Source organism: Podarcis gaigeae, assembly GCF_964106915.1.
Source record: "Podarcis gaigeae genome assembly, chromosome: 12".
Taxonomy (NCBI): domain Eukaryota; kingdom Metazoa; phylum Chordata; class Lepidosauria; order Squamata; family Lacertidae; genus Podarcis; species Podarcis gaigeae.
This window is the reverse complement of record NC_139688.1, coordinates 5,827,860-5,845,460: the sequence shown is the minus strand read 5'-3', so window position 1 is coordinate 5,845,460 and position 17,601 is coordinate 5,827,860. Positions and strand designations below refer to the sequence as shown.

The 17,601-nt window shown below is 48.2% G+C and overlaps 2 protein-coding genes across 4 annotated transcripts in view; one reads left to right on the top strand and one right to left on the bottom strand.

Annotated features, from left to right (window-relative positions):
• Window positions 1–17,601, bottom strand: part of ALS2CL (ALS2 C-terminal like) — a 75,257-nt gene that overhangs the window by 54,821 nt on the left and 2,835 nt on the right. The window contains exon 1 of one of the 3 annotated variants that reach the window (XM_083703999.1): window positions 12,764–13,000. The exons of 1 other annotated variant lie outside the window; for it this stretch is intronic. Coding sequence is in view for 1 of the 2 variants with exons in the window: in XM_083703998.1 (XP_083560124.1) it covers window positions 836–910 (75 nt within the window). In the remaining variant the exon portion in view is untranslated. Of the gene's footprint in view, window positions 1–835; window positions 970–12,763; window positions 13,001–17,601 lie in introns of those variants that run through there. One more of the 3 variants, XM_083703998.1, reaches the window with a different exon arrangement.
• The window catches only part of TMIE (transmembrane inner ear), a 29,375-nt gene continuing 26,031 nt past the window's right edge, over window positions 14,258–17,601 (top strand). The window contains exon 1 of the mRNA XM_083704389.1: window positions 14,258–14,767. Within this exon, the coding sequence (XP_083560515.1) occupies window positions 14,666–14,767 (102 nt within the window). The 5' untranslated portion in view covers window positions 14,258–14,665. The remainder of the gene's footprint in view (window positions 14,768–17,601) is intronic.

Sequence of the window (17,601 nt, the reverse complement as noted above, 5' to 3'; positions counted from 1 at the left end):
CTTCCCCCCGCAAGCACTGGTTAAACTGGGATACACATTTAAGCCAATTCGGACAACCTAGACTGCATCATCCCACGCTTAAAAATAACAGGAAAACCGTATTTTATTTGAAATAAAGGTACCCCTGCCCGTACGGGCCAGTCGTGTCCAACTCTAGGGTTGCGTGCTCATCTCGCTCTAGAGGCCGTGAGTCGGCACCGTCTGAAGACACTTCCAGGTCACGTGGCCAGTGTGACGAAGCTGCAGCTGGCGAGCCAGCACCAGCGCAGCACACAGAAACGCCGTTTACCTTCCCACTATAAAGCGGTCCCTATTTATCTACTTGCACTTAATTGTGCTTTCGAACTGCTAGGTGGGCAGGAGCTGGGACCGAAAGACGGGAGCTCACCCCGCCGCGGGGATTCGAACCGCCGACCATACGATCGGCAAGTCCTAGGCACTGAGGTTTTACCCACAGCGCCACCCGTGAAATAGCGCATTGTAAAAGTTTTTAAGAAAAGGAACCAGCTAGGCAAACCAGCCTCCTTTGCATCCACATCCTAGGTGTCTCCTATTTCAAGCAGTCTGCAGGCTGCCTGTTCATCAGAAAGCAGTCTGCACATGCTCTACAGTCCTGTTACTTCGGAAGAAGCCAGGCTTGAATCCAACTCGGGCTCCTTGCCTTTGAGAACAGAGGGCAGTCTAATTCACAGATGGCCCGATTTCACAGGCCGAGGCAGTGAGGGGTCTCACAGTTGCTACTGAAAAATCCCAGCTGGTCAAAAGGGGGTTGGACTAGATATCCCCTGGGGCCCAACTCTACCATTCGAAAAAAGAAGACGGAAAAACAACTTGCCTTATATTGAAAGCAACATAGCTTGCGTGGTTCGTTGCCGGCGGCACCTCTGAGCAATTCCGGGCAGCTTTTCATGCCTGGCTGTTTAAGAACCTGCAATGCCACTCCCCGCCCGCCTCCCACTGCCAAATTTCCTTTTCTGTTCAGCTCCAGATCCTGCTTCCTGGATGACACACACACAACACACACCCGCCGCAGCCCAGAGGTACGATTACAAAACCATCCCAGGCAGAAGGTTTCAAGCCAGCCGCACAATTGGTTTCCTCCTTCGTCCCGCCTGTTTACAAACAAGCCCTACTGCCTGCAGCCTGGCGATGGGCAAGGATTTAGTTTTAAAAGATTGGGAGCCTGGGAGGAAGATTTAGGCCAGGGGTCAGCAAACGTTTTTTAAAAAAATAAGAAGATTGGAACATGTCCAGAGGAGGGCAACCAAAATGGTCAAAGGCCTGGGAACGATGCCTTATGAGGAACGGCTAAGGGAGCTGGGCATGTTTAGCCTGGAGGAGGTTAAGGGATGATATGATAGCCATGTTCAAATATATAAAAGGATGTCACATAGAGGAGGGAGAAAGGTTGTTTTCTGCTGCTCCAGAGAAGCGGACACGGAGTAATGGTTCCAAACTACAAGAAAGAAGATTCCACGTAACAATAGGAAGAACTTCCTGACAGTAAGAGCTGTTTGACAGTGGAATTTGCTGCCAAGGAGTTTGGTGGAGTCTCCTTCTTTGGAGGTCTTTAAGCAGAGGCTTGACAACCATATGTCAGGAGTGCTCTGATGGTGTTTCCTGCTTGGCAGGGGGTTGGACTCGATGGCCCTTGTGGTCTCTTCCAACTCTATGATTCTATGAATATATGGGGGTGGGGTTGTGTATATTTGAAAACACTGACAGCATTAAGATCAGTTCCGTGTAAAGAAGTTCTGATGGATGTAATAATGCAATACTGAATGGTTTAGTTTATGTAAAATATGCAGGGATTTATGTTATGCAAAACAAACCATGGAAAGAGAAGAAGGGAGATCATTTATATTTTAAGGTTGTTTAAATGAATACTCTAAATTGCAAAACAGAAAGGGAGCTAGTCCACTGTCCCTCAGAACTTGTAGGGGGCTGGGGGGGGGGGGGATGAATGAATTCCTATGCCCCACAAATAACCCAGAGGTGCATTTTAAATAAAAGGACACATTCTACTCATGTAAAAACACGCTGATTCCTGGACCCATCCGCAGGCCGGATTGAGAAGGCGATTGGGCCGGATGCGGCCCCCGGGACTTAGTTTGCCTACCCATAATCTAGGCTGTGGCTAAACTGCCAAGCCAAGGCGACTGAGGAATTTACAGAGGGGTGCATCTCGAACAAAGGAGCTTTGAAAACAGAGGCTGGCATTTTAAAAAATGCCAGTGCGAAAAACGCTGAATTGAAACTTATCGAGAAGAGCAGTTTTGTCAACTCTGGCCAGAGAATCGGGCCAACGGCCCGTCTCGTCCGGCATCCTGTTCTCAGAAAGTCATCCAGAGAGGGAAACCCGCAAAAAAGAATCCCAAAATAAATGCACAGTCTCCTTCTGCAGTTTTCAGAAACTGGTACAGTGGTTCCTTGGTTCTCAAACACCTTGGTACTCAAACAACTTGGAACCCAAACAATGCAAACACGGAAGTAAGTGTTCCAGTTTGCGAACTTTTTTCGGAAGCTGAACGTGCTCCGTTTTGAGTGTTTCGCTTCCAATTTGAGTGCCACACTTCTGTTTTGAAGTCTTGTCTGTTTTTGCTATTTATTTTGCGTTTTTGTTTTTGTGGCTCTTTTTTGTTTTGTTTTTGTGACTGTGTGGAACTCAGTTCAGCTACTAATTGATTGTTTGTATGCCTGCAGTACATTGTTTATTGCTTTCATTTTACGGATCCAGTGGTACCTTGGTTTTCAAACTGCAAACATGCATTTTATATCTAACGGGACCACTGACCCATAAAATGAAAGCAATAAACAATGTACTGCAGTCAACGCAATCAGTCCACCAGTAGCTGAACTGGGTTCCGCACAGTCACAAAAACAAAAAACAAAAGAGCCGCAAAAACAGAAATGCAAAATAAATAGCAAAAGCAGACAGACCTTAGCGTAACGCTCAAAACGGAAGCATAAGACTCAAAACGGAGCACATTCGGCTTCCGAAAAAGTTTGCAAACCGGAACACTTACTTCCTGGTTTGCAGTGTTTGGGTTCCAAGTTGTTTGAGTACCAAGGCGTTTGAGAACCAAGGTACCACTGTAGCCAAATTCGTGGTGTTACGGAAGGGGGGGGCATGTCTTCTTCACCTTCTTCGCTACAATATATCCATTTATTCCCAATTGTCAATGTCAAAAGGGACTAAAATCTATAAAATCCATAGAAAATCAACGTGCCAATTTGCTCAATTTCTCTAGGACTCCATCACCCCTCCCCGTCTTCCATAATCCCTCAAGTAAGGTGTCAAGACCCTAATCCTGTCAAAATCACTCCGCCAAACCTTTCCTCCGGGCAATGCCAGGTGACAAACTATGCATACATGGACCATTGTCTTCCCATCACCCTCAGGAAGCGCTTATCTGCGCATATCTCCAGCTCTGCATATTCCCCCTCCCTCCTCCTATATGTTAATCCGGTGTAACCCAACCTCTCCTTAATGTATTCATGATGTAATCAGTGTAACCCAACCTTTCCTTAATGTATTCATGATGTAACTGGGATGTATTTTGCACTGTATTCTGGGACATGGAGGGAGTTTCAAAAGTTCATGTCACCCCTTTCTCGCTGTTCAATCTCGTCTTGAACCTGTTGCGCAATAAACCTTGGATCTCCGCATTTTGCTCCTGTCCGGCTGAGCATATTTTTCTTCCGCAGGGACCCGCGGACACTTAGTCCGACGAGCTGGGTGGCAGTGTAGCCCCGCACCCAGATTTTAGCCGTTACAGTATAGTGGGCTATCAGGAGCAGGGGTCAGCAAACTTTTTCAGCTGGGGGCCATTCCACTGTCCCTCAGACCTTGGGGGGGGCTATTTTTTTTTGGGAGGGTGAACAAATTCCTATGCCCCACAAATCACCCAGAGATGCATTTTAAATAAAAGGACACATTCTACTCATGTAAAAACACTCTGATTCCCAGACCGTCCGTGGGCCGGATTGAGAAGGCGATTGGGCCGGATCCGGCCCTCGGGTCTTAGTTTGCCTACCCATGATCAAGAGCTACTAGCCTGGTTGGCTGTTCTCTGTCTCCACAGTTCTCTGTCTCTCACTTGCGGGAAACTAGGAGTTCCTTTGATCTCAGATTTTTATTTCTTGCAAGCTAATTACGGTCCCACACAAATCCATTCCAGCTCCACAAACCCGCTTTGCCAGAGCACCCCTGAGGGCAAACCATGTTCTGTAAAACTGTAGGCCAAATGTTTAAAATGACATTTGTAAAAAAAAAAAAACGGAAGCATTTTTCTTAGGGATTGTTGGACAAGAGCTGCCAAGAAAAATAAAGAATTTGTTTACGTAAGCAACAACGGTGGCAAGAGTCTTGATAGCACAAGGATGGAAGGATGAGAAAACCCCGACAAAAGAACAGCAGCAAGAGAAATTAACGAACTATGCAGAACTGGTGAAACTGACGCGTAAATTGCGAGATAAAGACAACTGTGACTTTAAAGAAAAATGGGAACTTCTTACAACCTATTTAAAAAGACAACAAAATGAACTGGACTCCTTGGCAGGTTTTGAATAAACATACACAAATTTATTGGATTAATATGGTGGATAGATAATATAAGGATGTATACAATTTTTTAATATGCGGAGAACAATATGGGATAAGATATCAGAGAAAGCAGCTGAGGGATGTCCTGGGGGCGGGGGAGGGAGGGTATGTTGGGGAGGTGGGAGGGGGAAAATGGGAGGGGGAAAACAATGAAGATGATTTGTATTTTTGATTTGTATTGTTGAATTTGTTAATATATATTTTTTAAGTAAAACTATAGGCTAAACCTATAAGGACACGGATGGCGCTGTGGGTTAAACCACAGAGCCTAGGACTTGCCGATCAGAAGGTTGGAGGTTCAAATCCCCGCAACGGGGTAAGCTCCCATTGCTCGGTCCCTGCTCCTGCCCACCTAGCAGTTCAAAAGCACGTCAAAGTGCAAGTAGATAAATAGGTACCGCTCCAGCGGGAAGGTAAATGGCGTTTCCGTGCGCTGCTCTGGAAGCTGTACGCCGGCTCCCTCAACCAATAAAGCGAGATGAGTGCCGCAACCCCAGAGTTGGCCACGACTGGACCTAATGGTCAGGGGTCTCTTTACCTTTACCTTATAGGCCAAATCAGTTAGCCAAAGAATGCAAAACCCTTTCCTCATGCGCTGTAGCCGCCAGGCGTTTGGTCTCTGGCAAGAATGCAGCTCAGCAAAAGCATCCCACGGACTCCCTCTGCTTCAGGGAAGCGCTAAAGGAGTCCTAACAAAAGCCTCTTTGTATTCTCAGGCGCTCTTTGCTCTCCGTAGGCGAGGAGATGCCAAGCCGATCCTCCTTCGCTTAACGGACCAAGCCCAACGACCAGGGACAGAACATTCCTGGCCCAGCCAGCCAGAACTGGAGCTTAGGTTGGAGACGGAGGAGGGATAAATGATGCACACAATTTATTCTAGGGCTCAGAAACCTCCAGCAGCTCTCCAAGGACATATAAGAGCATGGCGGCTAACAGATTGAGGTTGAATCCTGACAAGACAGAAGGACTGTTTTGGGGGGACAGGAGGCGGGCAGGTGTGGAGGACTCCCTGGTCCTGAATGGGGTAAGTGTGCCCCTGAAGGACCAGGTGCGCAGCCTGGGAGTCAGTTTGGACTCACAGCTGTCCATGGAGGTTCAGGTAAGGTCTGTGTCCAGGGAAGTTGTTTACTGGCTCCACCTGGTACGCAGGATGAGACCCTACCTGCCCGCAGACTGTCTCGCCAGAGTGGTGCATGCTCGGGTTATCTCCCACTTGGACTACTGCAATTCGCTCTATGTGGGGCTACCTTTGAAGGTGACCCGGAAACTGCAACTAATCCAGAATGTGGCAGCCAGACTGGTGACTGGGAGCGGCCGCCGAGATCACATAACACTGGTCTTGAAAAACCTACATTGGCTCCCAGTAGGTTTCCGAGCACAATTCAAAGTGTTGGTGCTGACCTTTCAAGCCCTAAACGGCCTCGGTCAAGTATACCTGAAGGAGCGTCTCCACCCCCATTGTCCAGCCCGGACACTGAGGTCCAGCGCTGAGGGCCTTCTGGTGGTTCCCTCCCTGCGAGAAGCCAAGTTACACGGAAGTTACTGGGCCTTCTCGGTGGTGGCACCCGCCCTGTGGAACGCCCTCCCATCAGGTGTCAAGGAAATAAACCACTATCTGACTTTTAGAAGACATCTGAAGGCAGCCCTGTTTAGGGAAGTTTTTAATGTTTGATGTTTTATTCAACAGTGGTACCTCAGGTTACAGATGCTTCAGGTTACAGACACCGCTAACCCAGATATAGTACCTACAATAGGTACCACTGTACTGGGAAAATGAATTAGATAGCACGCTGTAAATTTTAAATTGCTTTTCCATAATTCCTCCCATTTTTGTAGCTCTATTGAGTATCCAAAATCCTGGTACACATCACCACGTCTATCAGCAAACCACAGATCTCTGGCATTCTCCCCAGAGCTCCAAAGCTGCTCTGTGTGGGACACTTTGGTGAATGTGACACAGCTCAAAGCAGTCTTAAATTTTCCAGGCAGTAATGAGTGTCTTCTAACTTCCTGCTAGATGCACAGAATTGATGAGTGGCATGGCTTAGGAACTGCTGAGGTGGCCATTTTTCGGTCAGTGACCAGGAATAGCTATTTAACTCGTGACAGGGAATAACCTTGAGAAGTTATGGAAACCTTAGATGCTCGGTGCACAACTGACTGTTCTAACGGTAGCTTCTTGCTGCTGAAAATGGAGAACACCAACCGCAGGGTGTGTGGGGTTTTAGGGAAGGGGACGTGGGTGGCGCTGCGGGTTAAACCACAGAGCCTAGGACTTGCCGATCAGAAGATTGGTGGTTCGAATCCCCGCGACAGGGTGAGCTCCCGTTGCTCAGTCCCTGCTCCTGCCAACCTAGCAATTCGAAAGCACACCAGTGCAAGTAGATAAATAGGTACCACTCCGGCGGGAAGGTAAACGGCGTTTCCGTGCACTGCTCTGGTTCGCCAGAAGCGGCTTAGTCATGCTGGCCACATGACCCGGAAGCTGTACGCCGGCTCCCTCGGCCAATAAAGCGAGATGAGCGCCACAACCCCAGAGTCGGTCACGACTGGACCTAATGGTCAGGGGTCCCTTTACCTTTACCTTTAGTACCTGGTTAGGGGACACGTCATGCTCCTTCTGGGGTAGTTTGTTCACTGTTGGTCCCCATCCTGCACTCAGCTCTCACCTGGGGCTCCTAGATGTTTGCATGCGACAGCGGCTACATTCCTGGGAAACGGCTTCAACTGGTTGGTTAATCCCAGTGCCGGATTTACGTATAAGCTAAAGAAGCTATAGTTTAGGGCCCCACTCTCTTGGGCCCCCCAAAAAAAATTTAAAGGAAAAAAACCCTAACCTTTATCTACATTTCCAAAATATAAGATAAAAAACAAATAATATAAAATCCTACATACAGCAACAGTGTTTTGTGTTGTGTAGGCTCCTAGGATGTAAGTCAGGCTTCCTCAAACTCAGCCCTCCAGATGTTTTGAGACTACCATTCCCATCATCCCTGACCACTGATCCTGCTAGCTTGGGATCATGGGAGTTGTAGGCCAAAAACATCTGGAGTGCCGAGGCTGAGGGAGCCTTATGTAAGTCATGGGCCCCGCCTTCTAGCCTGCTCCCTAAAATATCACTGGTATGCTCATTTCTATATACAGTGGTACCTCAGGTTAAGAACTTAATTCGTTCCGGAGGTCCGTTCTTAACCTGAAACTGTTCTTAACCTGAGGTACCACTTTAGCTAATGGGGCCTCCCGCTGCTGCTGCCACATGATTTCTGTTCTCATCCTGAAGCAAAGTTCTTAACCTGAGGTACTATTTCTGGGTTAGCAGCGTCTGTAACCTGAAGCGTCTGTAACCCGAGGTATCACTTTATGGGGTGCCTACATTATGCATGGGCAAATGGCTTGAGATACCTATTAGGTCCATAAATTACCATCTAGCATATTGTTAGAGCAATTTCACTATTAATATTCTTCTTCTTAATTGTATTTCAGTTCAATAATTACTTTGATAAAATACATATTTTATCAAATGCAAATGGCTTGAGATACCTATTAGGTCCATAAATGACCATCTAGCGTATATTCAACAGCGACAATTTGTTGTTGACACAGGACAGCTGGACATATAAAGGGCCCCATTACCTTCAGTTGGGACGCGGGTGGCGCTGTGGGTTAAACCACACAGCCTAGGACTTGCTGATCAGAAGGTCGGCGGTTCGAATCTCCGCGACGGGGTGAGCTCCCGTTGCTCGGTCCCTGCTCCTGCCAACCTAGCAGTTCAAAAGCACGTCAAAGTGCAAGTAGATAAATAGGTACCACTCCGGCGGGAAGGTAAACGGCGTTTCCGTGCTCTGCTCTGGTTCGCCAGAATAGGCTTAGTCCTGCTGGCCACATGACCCAGAAGCTGTATGCCGGCTCCCTCGGCCAGTAAAGCGAGATGAGCGCTTCAACCCCAGAGTTGTCCGCGACTGGACCTAATGGTCAGGGGTCCCTTTACCTTTTTACCTTCAGTAGCTCAGGGCCTCATCAAACCTAAATCTGGCACTGGTTAAACCAAATGAGCACAGCCAATGGTCTCAAGCTCTCAGTGAATTAGGGGCTTCCTATGTGTGCAAAGCCAGGATCGGGCAGACTGAGGAGACGAGACAATTTGTGGGTCCAACAGTCAACAAGGCGGTCTCTGCATATGCCATAGAGAGAAGTGAGGGGCAGATGGGAGAAGTGAGGGGCAGAGCTGCTCTAGAAGAAGGAAAACTCTGATCCTAAACCTCTACTGCCTTGAGGGAGAAGAAAAGGCTCACTATACAAATCCAAAATGGAGTCCCACCTGCAGCCAAGCTGGGGCCAAACATCTTCCTCTGCTTTCCTATGGACCCCATCAGCAAGGCTGAGGGGGGGGAGGTCTTGTCATCTGGGCAGCCCAGGACCTCCGTACACACTGCTAGCGGTTTAATTGCTGTACCACCGGCGTAGTGGTTGTCGGACTACAACTCCCATCAACCCTGTCCATTGGTTAAACCAACTGTGGACGATGGGAGTTGTAGTCCAACAACATTTGGGCACCCGAGGCTGGTGAAATCCCTGCTAGAAGGCCGGTGTGGGAAACATGAGCTTAGAAAGCAGAAGCAGCAGTATGACAAGATCCTGGAAGGTCTGAGCTGGTCCTGAATGGGGTAACTGTGCCCCTGAAGGACAAGGTGTGCAGCCTGGGAGTCATTTTGGACTCACAGCTGTCCATGGAGGCACAGGTCAATTCTGTGTCCAGGGCGGCTGTTTATCAGCTCCGTCTGGTATGCAGGATGAGACCCCACCTATCCGCAGACTGTCTCGCCAGAGTGGTGCATGCTCTAGTTATCTCCCGCTTGGACTACTGCAATGCGCTCTACGTGGGGCTACCTTTGAAGGTGACCTGGAAACTGCAATTAATCCAGAATGCAGCAGCTAGACTGGTGACTGAGAGCGGCCGCCGAGACCACATAACACCGGTCCTGAGAGATCTGCATTGGCTCCCAGTCCGTTTCCGAGCACAATTCAAAGTGTTGGTGCTGACCTTTAAATCCCTAAATGGCCCTGGCCCTGTATTCCTGAAGGAGCGCCTTCACCCCCATCATTCTGCCCGGACGCTGAGGTCCATCTCCGAGGGCCTTCTGGCTCTTCCCTCACTGCGAGAAGCAAAGCTACAGGGAACCAGGCAGAGGGCCTTCTCGGTAGTGGCACCCGCCCTGTGGAACCCCCTCCCACCAGATGTCAAAGAGAAGAACAACTGCCTGACATTTAGAAGTTTATAATGTGTGACATTTTAATGTATTCTTAATCTTTGTTGGAAGCCGCCAGAGTGGCTGGGAAAACCCAGCCAAATGGGCGGGGTACAAATTATTATTATTATTATTATTATTATCATCATCATCATCATCATCATCATCATCAGAGGTCATCCAATCCAGCTCAATGCAGGATGCAACTGCAGTCTTCAGTGACAGGTGAGCACCCAGCTGAACATCAATGTGTCCATTCAAGGAATCCACAAACTCACAATTTCCACTTTCCTTCCCTGCTTTGGGGCCAAATCATCTGTTCTTTGCAGAGAACCACATTCTTGAGAAAACCATAATGGGGACACCTAGTGGCCAAATGGCACAACTACATCGCAGCATTGGATTCAGGTTTACAGACACACTTCAAGCCCTTTCTCCAGGCAGGGGTAACTCTCGTTTAGAGTTCCCAGGATACTGTATATATTTTTGTGTGGGGGTGTGTGCTTTAAATGCATGGTGCGTACATAGCTGGAGTCAGACTATCTAGCTTAGATTCACCAATAAAGAGCAAAACTCTGGGGATTCATAGGATTGGGAAATTGGAAGGGACCCAGTGGGCCATCTAGTCTAACCCTCTGCAAGGCAGGTAGGGCATTCGCAGCCCCACCTGGAGCTCCTGGGCTTGGGGTTTTTTCCATGCCAAGCATTCCATGCCGCCTTAGAAAATGTACATGAAATGTGGTCTCATCACCAAACATGGCAGACAAGCTTATTGCCAAAGGATTTTGCCCTTTCTCTCTTTTTTGCCCTGCTTGGACCATCCTCCTACCGTTTTTAAAGTTTTAAGACTTGGCATCTGATCTTGCTTTTTTCCTCATCCCTCCCAGTTCTGCTTTCCTTTGCTGCTGCATCACTTAGACTTCAAGTAAGGACTGACTCGTTTTTTACTTGTCTGCACGCAGGCCGATCTGGGAGTCTTGTTTGGCTAAAACAAATAAGTCAGCAGCAATGCCACACCTCCGACTTCTCTCAAACAGCTCCTCAAAAGATCCATCTTTAACCTCAAGCCTTCCACGGGCAAACTCTCAGTCTCTATGTCCTACTGTAACTAAATACAACAAGGCATTGCTTCCCTTGCCTCCACCCCTGCCTTTCTCTGTTGTTGTCTTTCATGCTGTAATCTCCTGGGGATAAAAAAGCTTTTAAAAATTAAATGATCAAACCCAGCAGTTATTTCTCACTTTCTTCCTAACACAACTTTCTACCCTAAAACGGCCATATCTACACAAAACATTTAAGGCGCATTACAATCCCCAGAAATCTTTTTTTTTGGGGGGGTGCTTTACCCCCTGCAGAACTACCACTCCCAGCACCCTTAACAAACTACAATTCCCAGGATCCTGGGTGTGATGGGGGAGCAGTGCGCTTTAAAATATGTTCTAAATGTACAGTGTGGATTTGACCCCACAGGAAAACATCCAGTCCTTTGCTAACACAGTATCAAGTCGAGAAATTTCTGTACCTTTGACAAGAGTATTCAAGAGCTCAACAGGCACATCCTCCTAAAGTTGCATCTCAGCAGATTGTGCATAGCACAGAGCTGACCCCTCTCTGTCTCTTTGCATGCTCTGTTCTTTCTCTGACACTTTTTGGACAGCGACGGGCGGGGAGAAATTTATAGAGAACGTTACGATACGATAATCTTTATTGACATTGTCCCATACAGAACAACGAAATTGAAAAAAATCTACATCAGACATTCAAAAACCAACAAGCCTGCTGTCCCAGCCTGGTTAACCCCCTAAAAACTCTGATACCCCATAATTAAATACAATATACTCCCATAGAGACTACCTTACACTGCGTTTAAAACCAAAATCGCATTTGGATAGAAAATGTTTCTCAGGCGGCTAGTCCTAGTCTTTATAACCCTGTATCTTCTTCCAGAGGGACGCGAATGGCGCTGTGGTCTAAACCACAGAGCCTAGGGCTTGCCGATCAGAAGGTCGGCGGTTCGAATCCCTGCGACAGGGTGAGCTCCTGTTGCTCGGTCCCTGCTCCTGCCAACCTAGCAGTTTGAAAGCACATCAAAGTGCAAGTAGATAAATAGGTACCACTGTGGCGGGAAGGTAAACAGCATTTCCGTGCACTGCTCTGGTTCGCCAGAAGTGGCTTAGTCATGCTGGTCACATGACCCGGAAGCTGTACGCCGGCTCCCTCGGCCAATAAAGCAAGATGAGCGCCGCAATCCCAGATTCGTCTGCGACCAGGCGACCAGTCGTCTGGTCAGGGGTCCTTTTACCTTTACCTTCTTCCAGAAGGCAGAAGCTGAAAGAGATCATTTCCGGGGTGCGCACGATCCTGCACTATCCCTGCAGCTTTCTTATGACACCTGGAAGCATAGATTTGATCCAAGGTGGGAAGAGTGTACCCAGTTATTCTCTCTGCAGCAGTGGCGTAGCGTGGGTTGTCAGCACCCGGGGCAAGGCAAGTAATTTGTGCCCCCTAACCCGTGGATTTGCGCCCCCTAACCCTAACCCCCAGATGTTGCGCCTGGTGCGGCCGGGCCCCCCCTGCACCCCCACGCTACGCCACTGCTCTGCAGTCTTTACAACCCTGGACAGCATTGTTTTTCCCCTGACCATGCAGCTCCCAAACCACACACACAGACCATAAGTTAACACACTCTCCATAGTACAATGGTAAAATGCCATCAACAGGTCCTTTGAGAGTTTGTTTTTCCAGAGGATTCTCAAAGTATAACCTCTGCTGTGCTCTCTTCATCAGGTCTTTACTGTTTTTCTCCCCAGGTTAGGTCACCTCTCAACTCCATTCCCAGAAATCGAAACACCAAGACCTGTTCCACGCACAATAATGAGTTTCGGGTTTCGTTCAGTCGCCCACAACTCACCCGCAGGGAAGACAAAGACTCATTCTGCTAGAAGGTGGGGTCAGGCGATACCAGCAAGGCACGATACCACAGGGCAAGGACCTCAGCTGAGCTGCGCATCGTTTTCCACTGTGAAACACCGATGGCCTTTGCTCCCCTGTCTGGCCCTTCGCCAAAGTCCCAGCCCTTCAGGAGAATTCTCAGGCTCACATGCCCTCCTGTTGACGGAAGTCTTCCAGGCCAACCCTTCGGATTTGCTCTCCAAAGGAAGGGGAAAAAAGAGAGAGGCACATCTATGTCTCCCAGGATGCACTGCGAGTGCATTCCTGGTGCTCATGGAAACTGCTTGAACGGCAGCCAAGATCTGTACGCCTTGGCAGAAGGCCGCAGCGGCTGTTGTTGAACCTAAGCTGGCAAGCGTTTGAGAGAATTAAGAAGCAAGGATACATACATCACAGCTGACAGCTCTAAACTGGAAAACTGACACCGGGTTCAGCATCCGGGACGGGAAAAACAAGACATTGTTCTGCAGCAAGGATAGGAAGGGTCCTTGCCCCCAAAGAGCTTACAATCCGACTGGCAGGGGACAGGAAGTTTGGATGGTTACACAACCGCACACTCAAACTTGACATTTTGAAATGTGAAATTTAATGGCGAGGGATCTGTTTGGCATCCACATTGTTCCCTAAACTGAGTTTGTGGCTTGCCCCGGAGGAATGCAAGGCAGAGGATATTATTGAGGGTGCAATGGCGTTTATGGAGGAGTACATTCTGCTCTAGGGACACGGGTGGCGCTGTGGGTTAAACCACAGAGCCTAGGACTTGCCAATCAGAAGGTCGGCGGTTCGAATCCCCGTGACGGAGTGAGCTCCCGCTGCTCGGTCCCTGCTCCTGCCAACCTAGCAGTTCGAAAGCACATCAAAGTGCAAGTAGATAAATAGGTACCGCTCCAGCGGGAAGGTAAATGGCATTTCCATGCACTGCTCTGGTTCGGCAGAAGCGGCTTAGTCCTGCTGGCCACATGACCTGGAAGCTGTATGCCGGCTCCCTTGGCCAGTAAAGCGAGATGAGCGCCGCAACCCCAGAGTCTGTCACGACTGGACCTAATGGTCAGGGGTCCCTTTACCTTTACCTTTACCTTTTGATCTGCTCCTCAATGCAAATCAAAACTCAGCATCCAACCACGACTGGTCACACACCCCCCCCCCCAGAGTTCTCTACCCTGGGGAAATCCAGCCAGATGGACGGGGTATAAATATATTATTATTATTATTATTATTATTATTATTATTATTATTATTCCCTACCCTTTTTCAAAAGAGGGAAATTGGGTGGTGTTGGTGATGGGAGAGATAAGCAACCCTCTTCCAGCATAAATCAGCTTCTGCGTCTGGTCGCCTGCAGGACGTCGCTGCTCCTCATAGGCGAGCGGCCGTTCCAAAGCTTGCACAGCCCAGGCAGGTGCCCTTCTCATTTACCCATCTGTGCAATCAGGAGGAGGAAACCAGGCGATTCAGACCCGGTTCCTCCGCCGGCGAGAAAGCAGGCCTGGGATAAGTTAATAAGCCGGGTCTCCGGGGAGCCGGGCAGAAGCAGCCAGCAATATCATCCCGCTGCCGACCTGGGAGATCAAACCCATCCACCTCGGCTGCTCCCCGGACCTAGGCTGCTGAGTGTAAACGAACCCAGCCTAATGAATTAATTAATGCCTCCCCAGGGCTGCCTTTGTGGCTGCGAGGGAAGCGGCCGCAGATTGCTGGAGGGTGCAGAGCCATCACTGGCAGATGTTAGGGGGGTGGCTGGAGGCGAGCCGGCGATTGACAAGAGAGCTAGCAGCCAGCTAGTTGGACCATCCATCAGCCGCCCTTCTCAGGCTCCGCTTTGCAGAGAGACAAGAGGAGCGAGACACAGACAGGGGAAAAGATGGCGCTGGACCACCCCATGAGACCGACGCTTTGTCCCTTCAGCGGGTCGCCCTCCTTGCTGTTATGCTACTCCCGGACCGCTCTGAGTCAGCTGATAGAGGTAAGGAGAAAGACCCCTCAGAAAAAAAAACCCTGCACAGAATGGAATTATTCTCCTTTAACTGCGTCTGACACCAGGGCAACTCAGAGACCCTGTTTGGGTTTCAGGTGGTAGCAGCAAGCCAGAGGGGCTTGGTTAAGTTAGTTTTCTTCCTATGATGATCCGGACTCTGAATTTTGCACCCCAAGAGAGACAGCTGGTTTGTCTGTACCGGGGGAGACCTAGGGGAGAAAAATCAAGTTTCTAGCTCTCATGGCTGAGGTATAATAATAATAATAATAATAATAATAATAATAATAATAATAATAATAATAATTTATACCCTGCCCATCTGGCTGGGTTTCCCCAGCCACTCTGGGCGGCTTCCAACAGAACACCAAAATACAATAACCTATTAAACATTAAAAGCTTCCCTGAACAGGGCTGCCTTCAGATGTTTTCTAAAAGTCTGGTAGTTGTTCTCTTTGACATCTGGTGGGAGGGCATTCCACAGGGCGAGTGCCACCACTGAGAAGGCCCTCTGCCTGGTTCCCTGTAACTTGGCTTCTCGCAGCGAGGGAACTGCCAGAAGGCCCTCGGCGCTGGACCTTAGCGTCCGGGCTGAACGATGGGAGTGGAGACGCTCCTTCAGGTATACAGGACCGAGGCCGTTTAGGGCTTTGAAGGTCAGCACCAATACTTTGAATTGTGCTCAGAAACGTACTGGGAGCCAGTGTAGGTCTTTCAAGACCGGTGTTATATGGTTTGTAAGAAAGCTTGCCCAAGTCTGAGAAATGTGGCGCTGTCGTTTGTTTGGGGAATGCACAGCGCATGTAAGAGAGAACTTACTTTGAAAATGTGCAAAGACTACTTCTATCATCACCATGTAACTACAGCTCCCTCCCCCCTCCCCCACATAGAGAGTGAGCTGCCAAATCAGTGGGTATTTTCTTCCAGATAGGGTTAAGCCTCGGCGGTTGTGTATTTAAAGATTTGCCCTGGACCCCATAGAGAGGGCAGGTGCTGCCCTCCCTCTTTGTCCTGGGGCAAGTCTGTCTGTCTTGAAAGGAAGGAAAAAGGAGTGGCGATCCTCAATAATTATATTTTCTTTCAAATTAGTGTGCTGTTCTCCAGGGGTGGGGATGCTCTGGTCATTAAGGCTGTATAGAGAAGAGGGCTATTAATGGATACTAGACGCAAATCAGTGTTAGAAACTGAGATAGAAAAGCTAATTGCCAAATAACACCTTAAACCTGGCTTACGGTCAGTACAACAGAATGTCTAGGTGCCTTTTCCCCTTCAATGAGAGTTGCTGTTGTTGTTAATTTTATATACTGTTTTGTATTTTAAAGAAAAAAATCTCAGTGCAGTTTGCAACACATTAAAACATCAAATACAACAATCCAGAATTAAACAAATTCAAGCTTCAAGGAAAATATTTCGGATCCTTCTCTAATGGACAATTGGCTTTTCCTTTACAGTGGTACCTTGGTTCTCAAACTTAATCCGGAAGTCCATTTCAAAACCAAAACGTTCCAAAACCAAGGTGCGCTTTCCCATAGAAAGTAATGCAAAAGGGATTAATCCGTTCCAGACTTTTAAAAACAACCCTTAAAACAGCAATTTAACATGGATTTTATTATCGAGACCATTGATCCATAAAATGAAAGTAATAATCATTGCACTGTGAATAAGACAGTATTGTACAGTGGTACCTCAGGTTATATACGCTTCAGGTTACAGACTCTGCTAACCCAGAAATAGTGCTTCAGGTTAAAAACTTTGCTTCAGGATGAGAACAGAAATTGTGCTCCGGCGGCGCGGCAGCAGCAGGAGGCCCCATTAGCTAAAGTGGTGCTTCAGGTTAAGAACAGTTTCAGGTTAAGAACGGACCTCCGTATTGAAAGTATACGTTCATTGACTGGATAGTTACAGAAAGATTGTTACTGTGCCTTGTAAAGGTAAAGAGACCCCTGACCATTAGGTCCAGTCGTGACCGACTTTGGGGTTGCGGCGCTTTATTGGCCGAGGGAGCTGGCATACAGCTTCCGGGTCATGTGGCCAGCATGACTAAGCCGCTTCTGGTGAACCAGAGCAGCACACGGAAACGCCGTTTACCTTCCCGCTGGAGCGGTACCTATTTATCTACTTGCACTTTTGTGCTTTTGAACTGCTGGGTTGGCAGGAGCAGGGACCGAGCAGTGGGAGCTCACCCAGTCACGGGGATTCGAACCGCCTACCTTCTGATTGGCAAGTCCTAGGCTCTGTGCTTTAACCCACAGCGCCACCCGCGTCCCTACTGTTGCCTTGTAGTGGAGCTCTATATAAGCAGGCTGGCTGAACCCTTCAGTTCAGTTCTGTTCTGGCCCGTGAATAAACAAGAGCTGTTTGAAGAATCGCTGTGTCGTCTGATATGTTCACCCACAACCTAAGAGGCTTCATGTTTTATTGTTGTTTTCGCCCACTTGTTGATTTTAAAATGAATTGATTTTAGAATCCTGTGTTTTACTGCTGTTAGCCGCTCTGAGCCCGGCTTCGGCTGGGGAGGGTGGGATATAAATAAATTATTATTATTATTTATTATTGCTTGCATTTTATTGTTTGCTGCCTTGATTTATTTTTTTCTTTTATGGGAAAGGAGAAGACAGCTGTTGAAAATAAGTAAAGGAATAACCAAACACGCATGTCTGAATTAGCTCTTGTCCAATTTTAAAACTCCCAGAACGCCAGTTCCCTAGTGCTCCCTTAGTACCAAAGGGAAAAAAACAAGGACATTTTAGCAAATTCAAAAAACCTGCCAGGACAGAAAACTTACCCCTGAAAAAGAGGACATGTCCTGGAAAAAGAGGACGTAT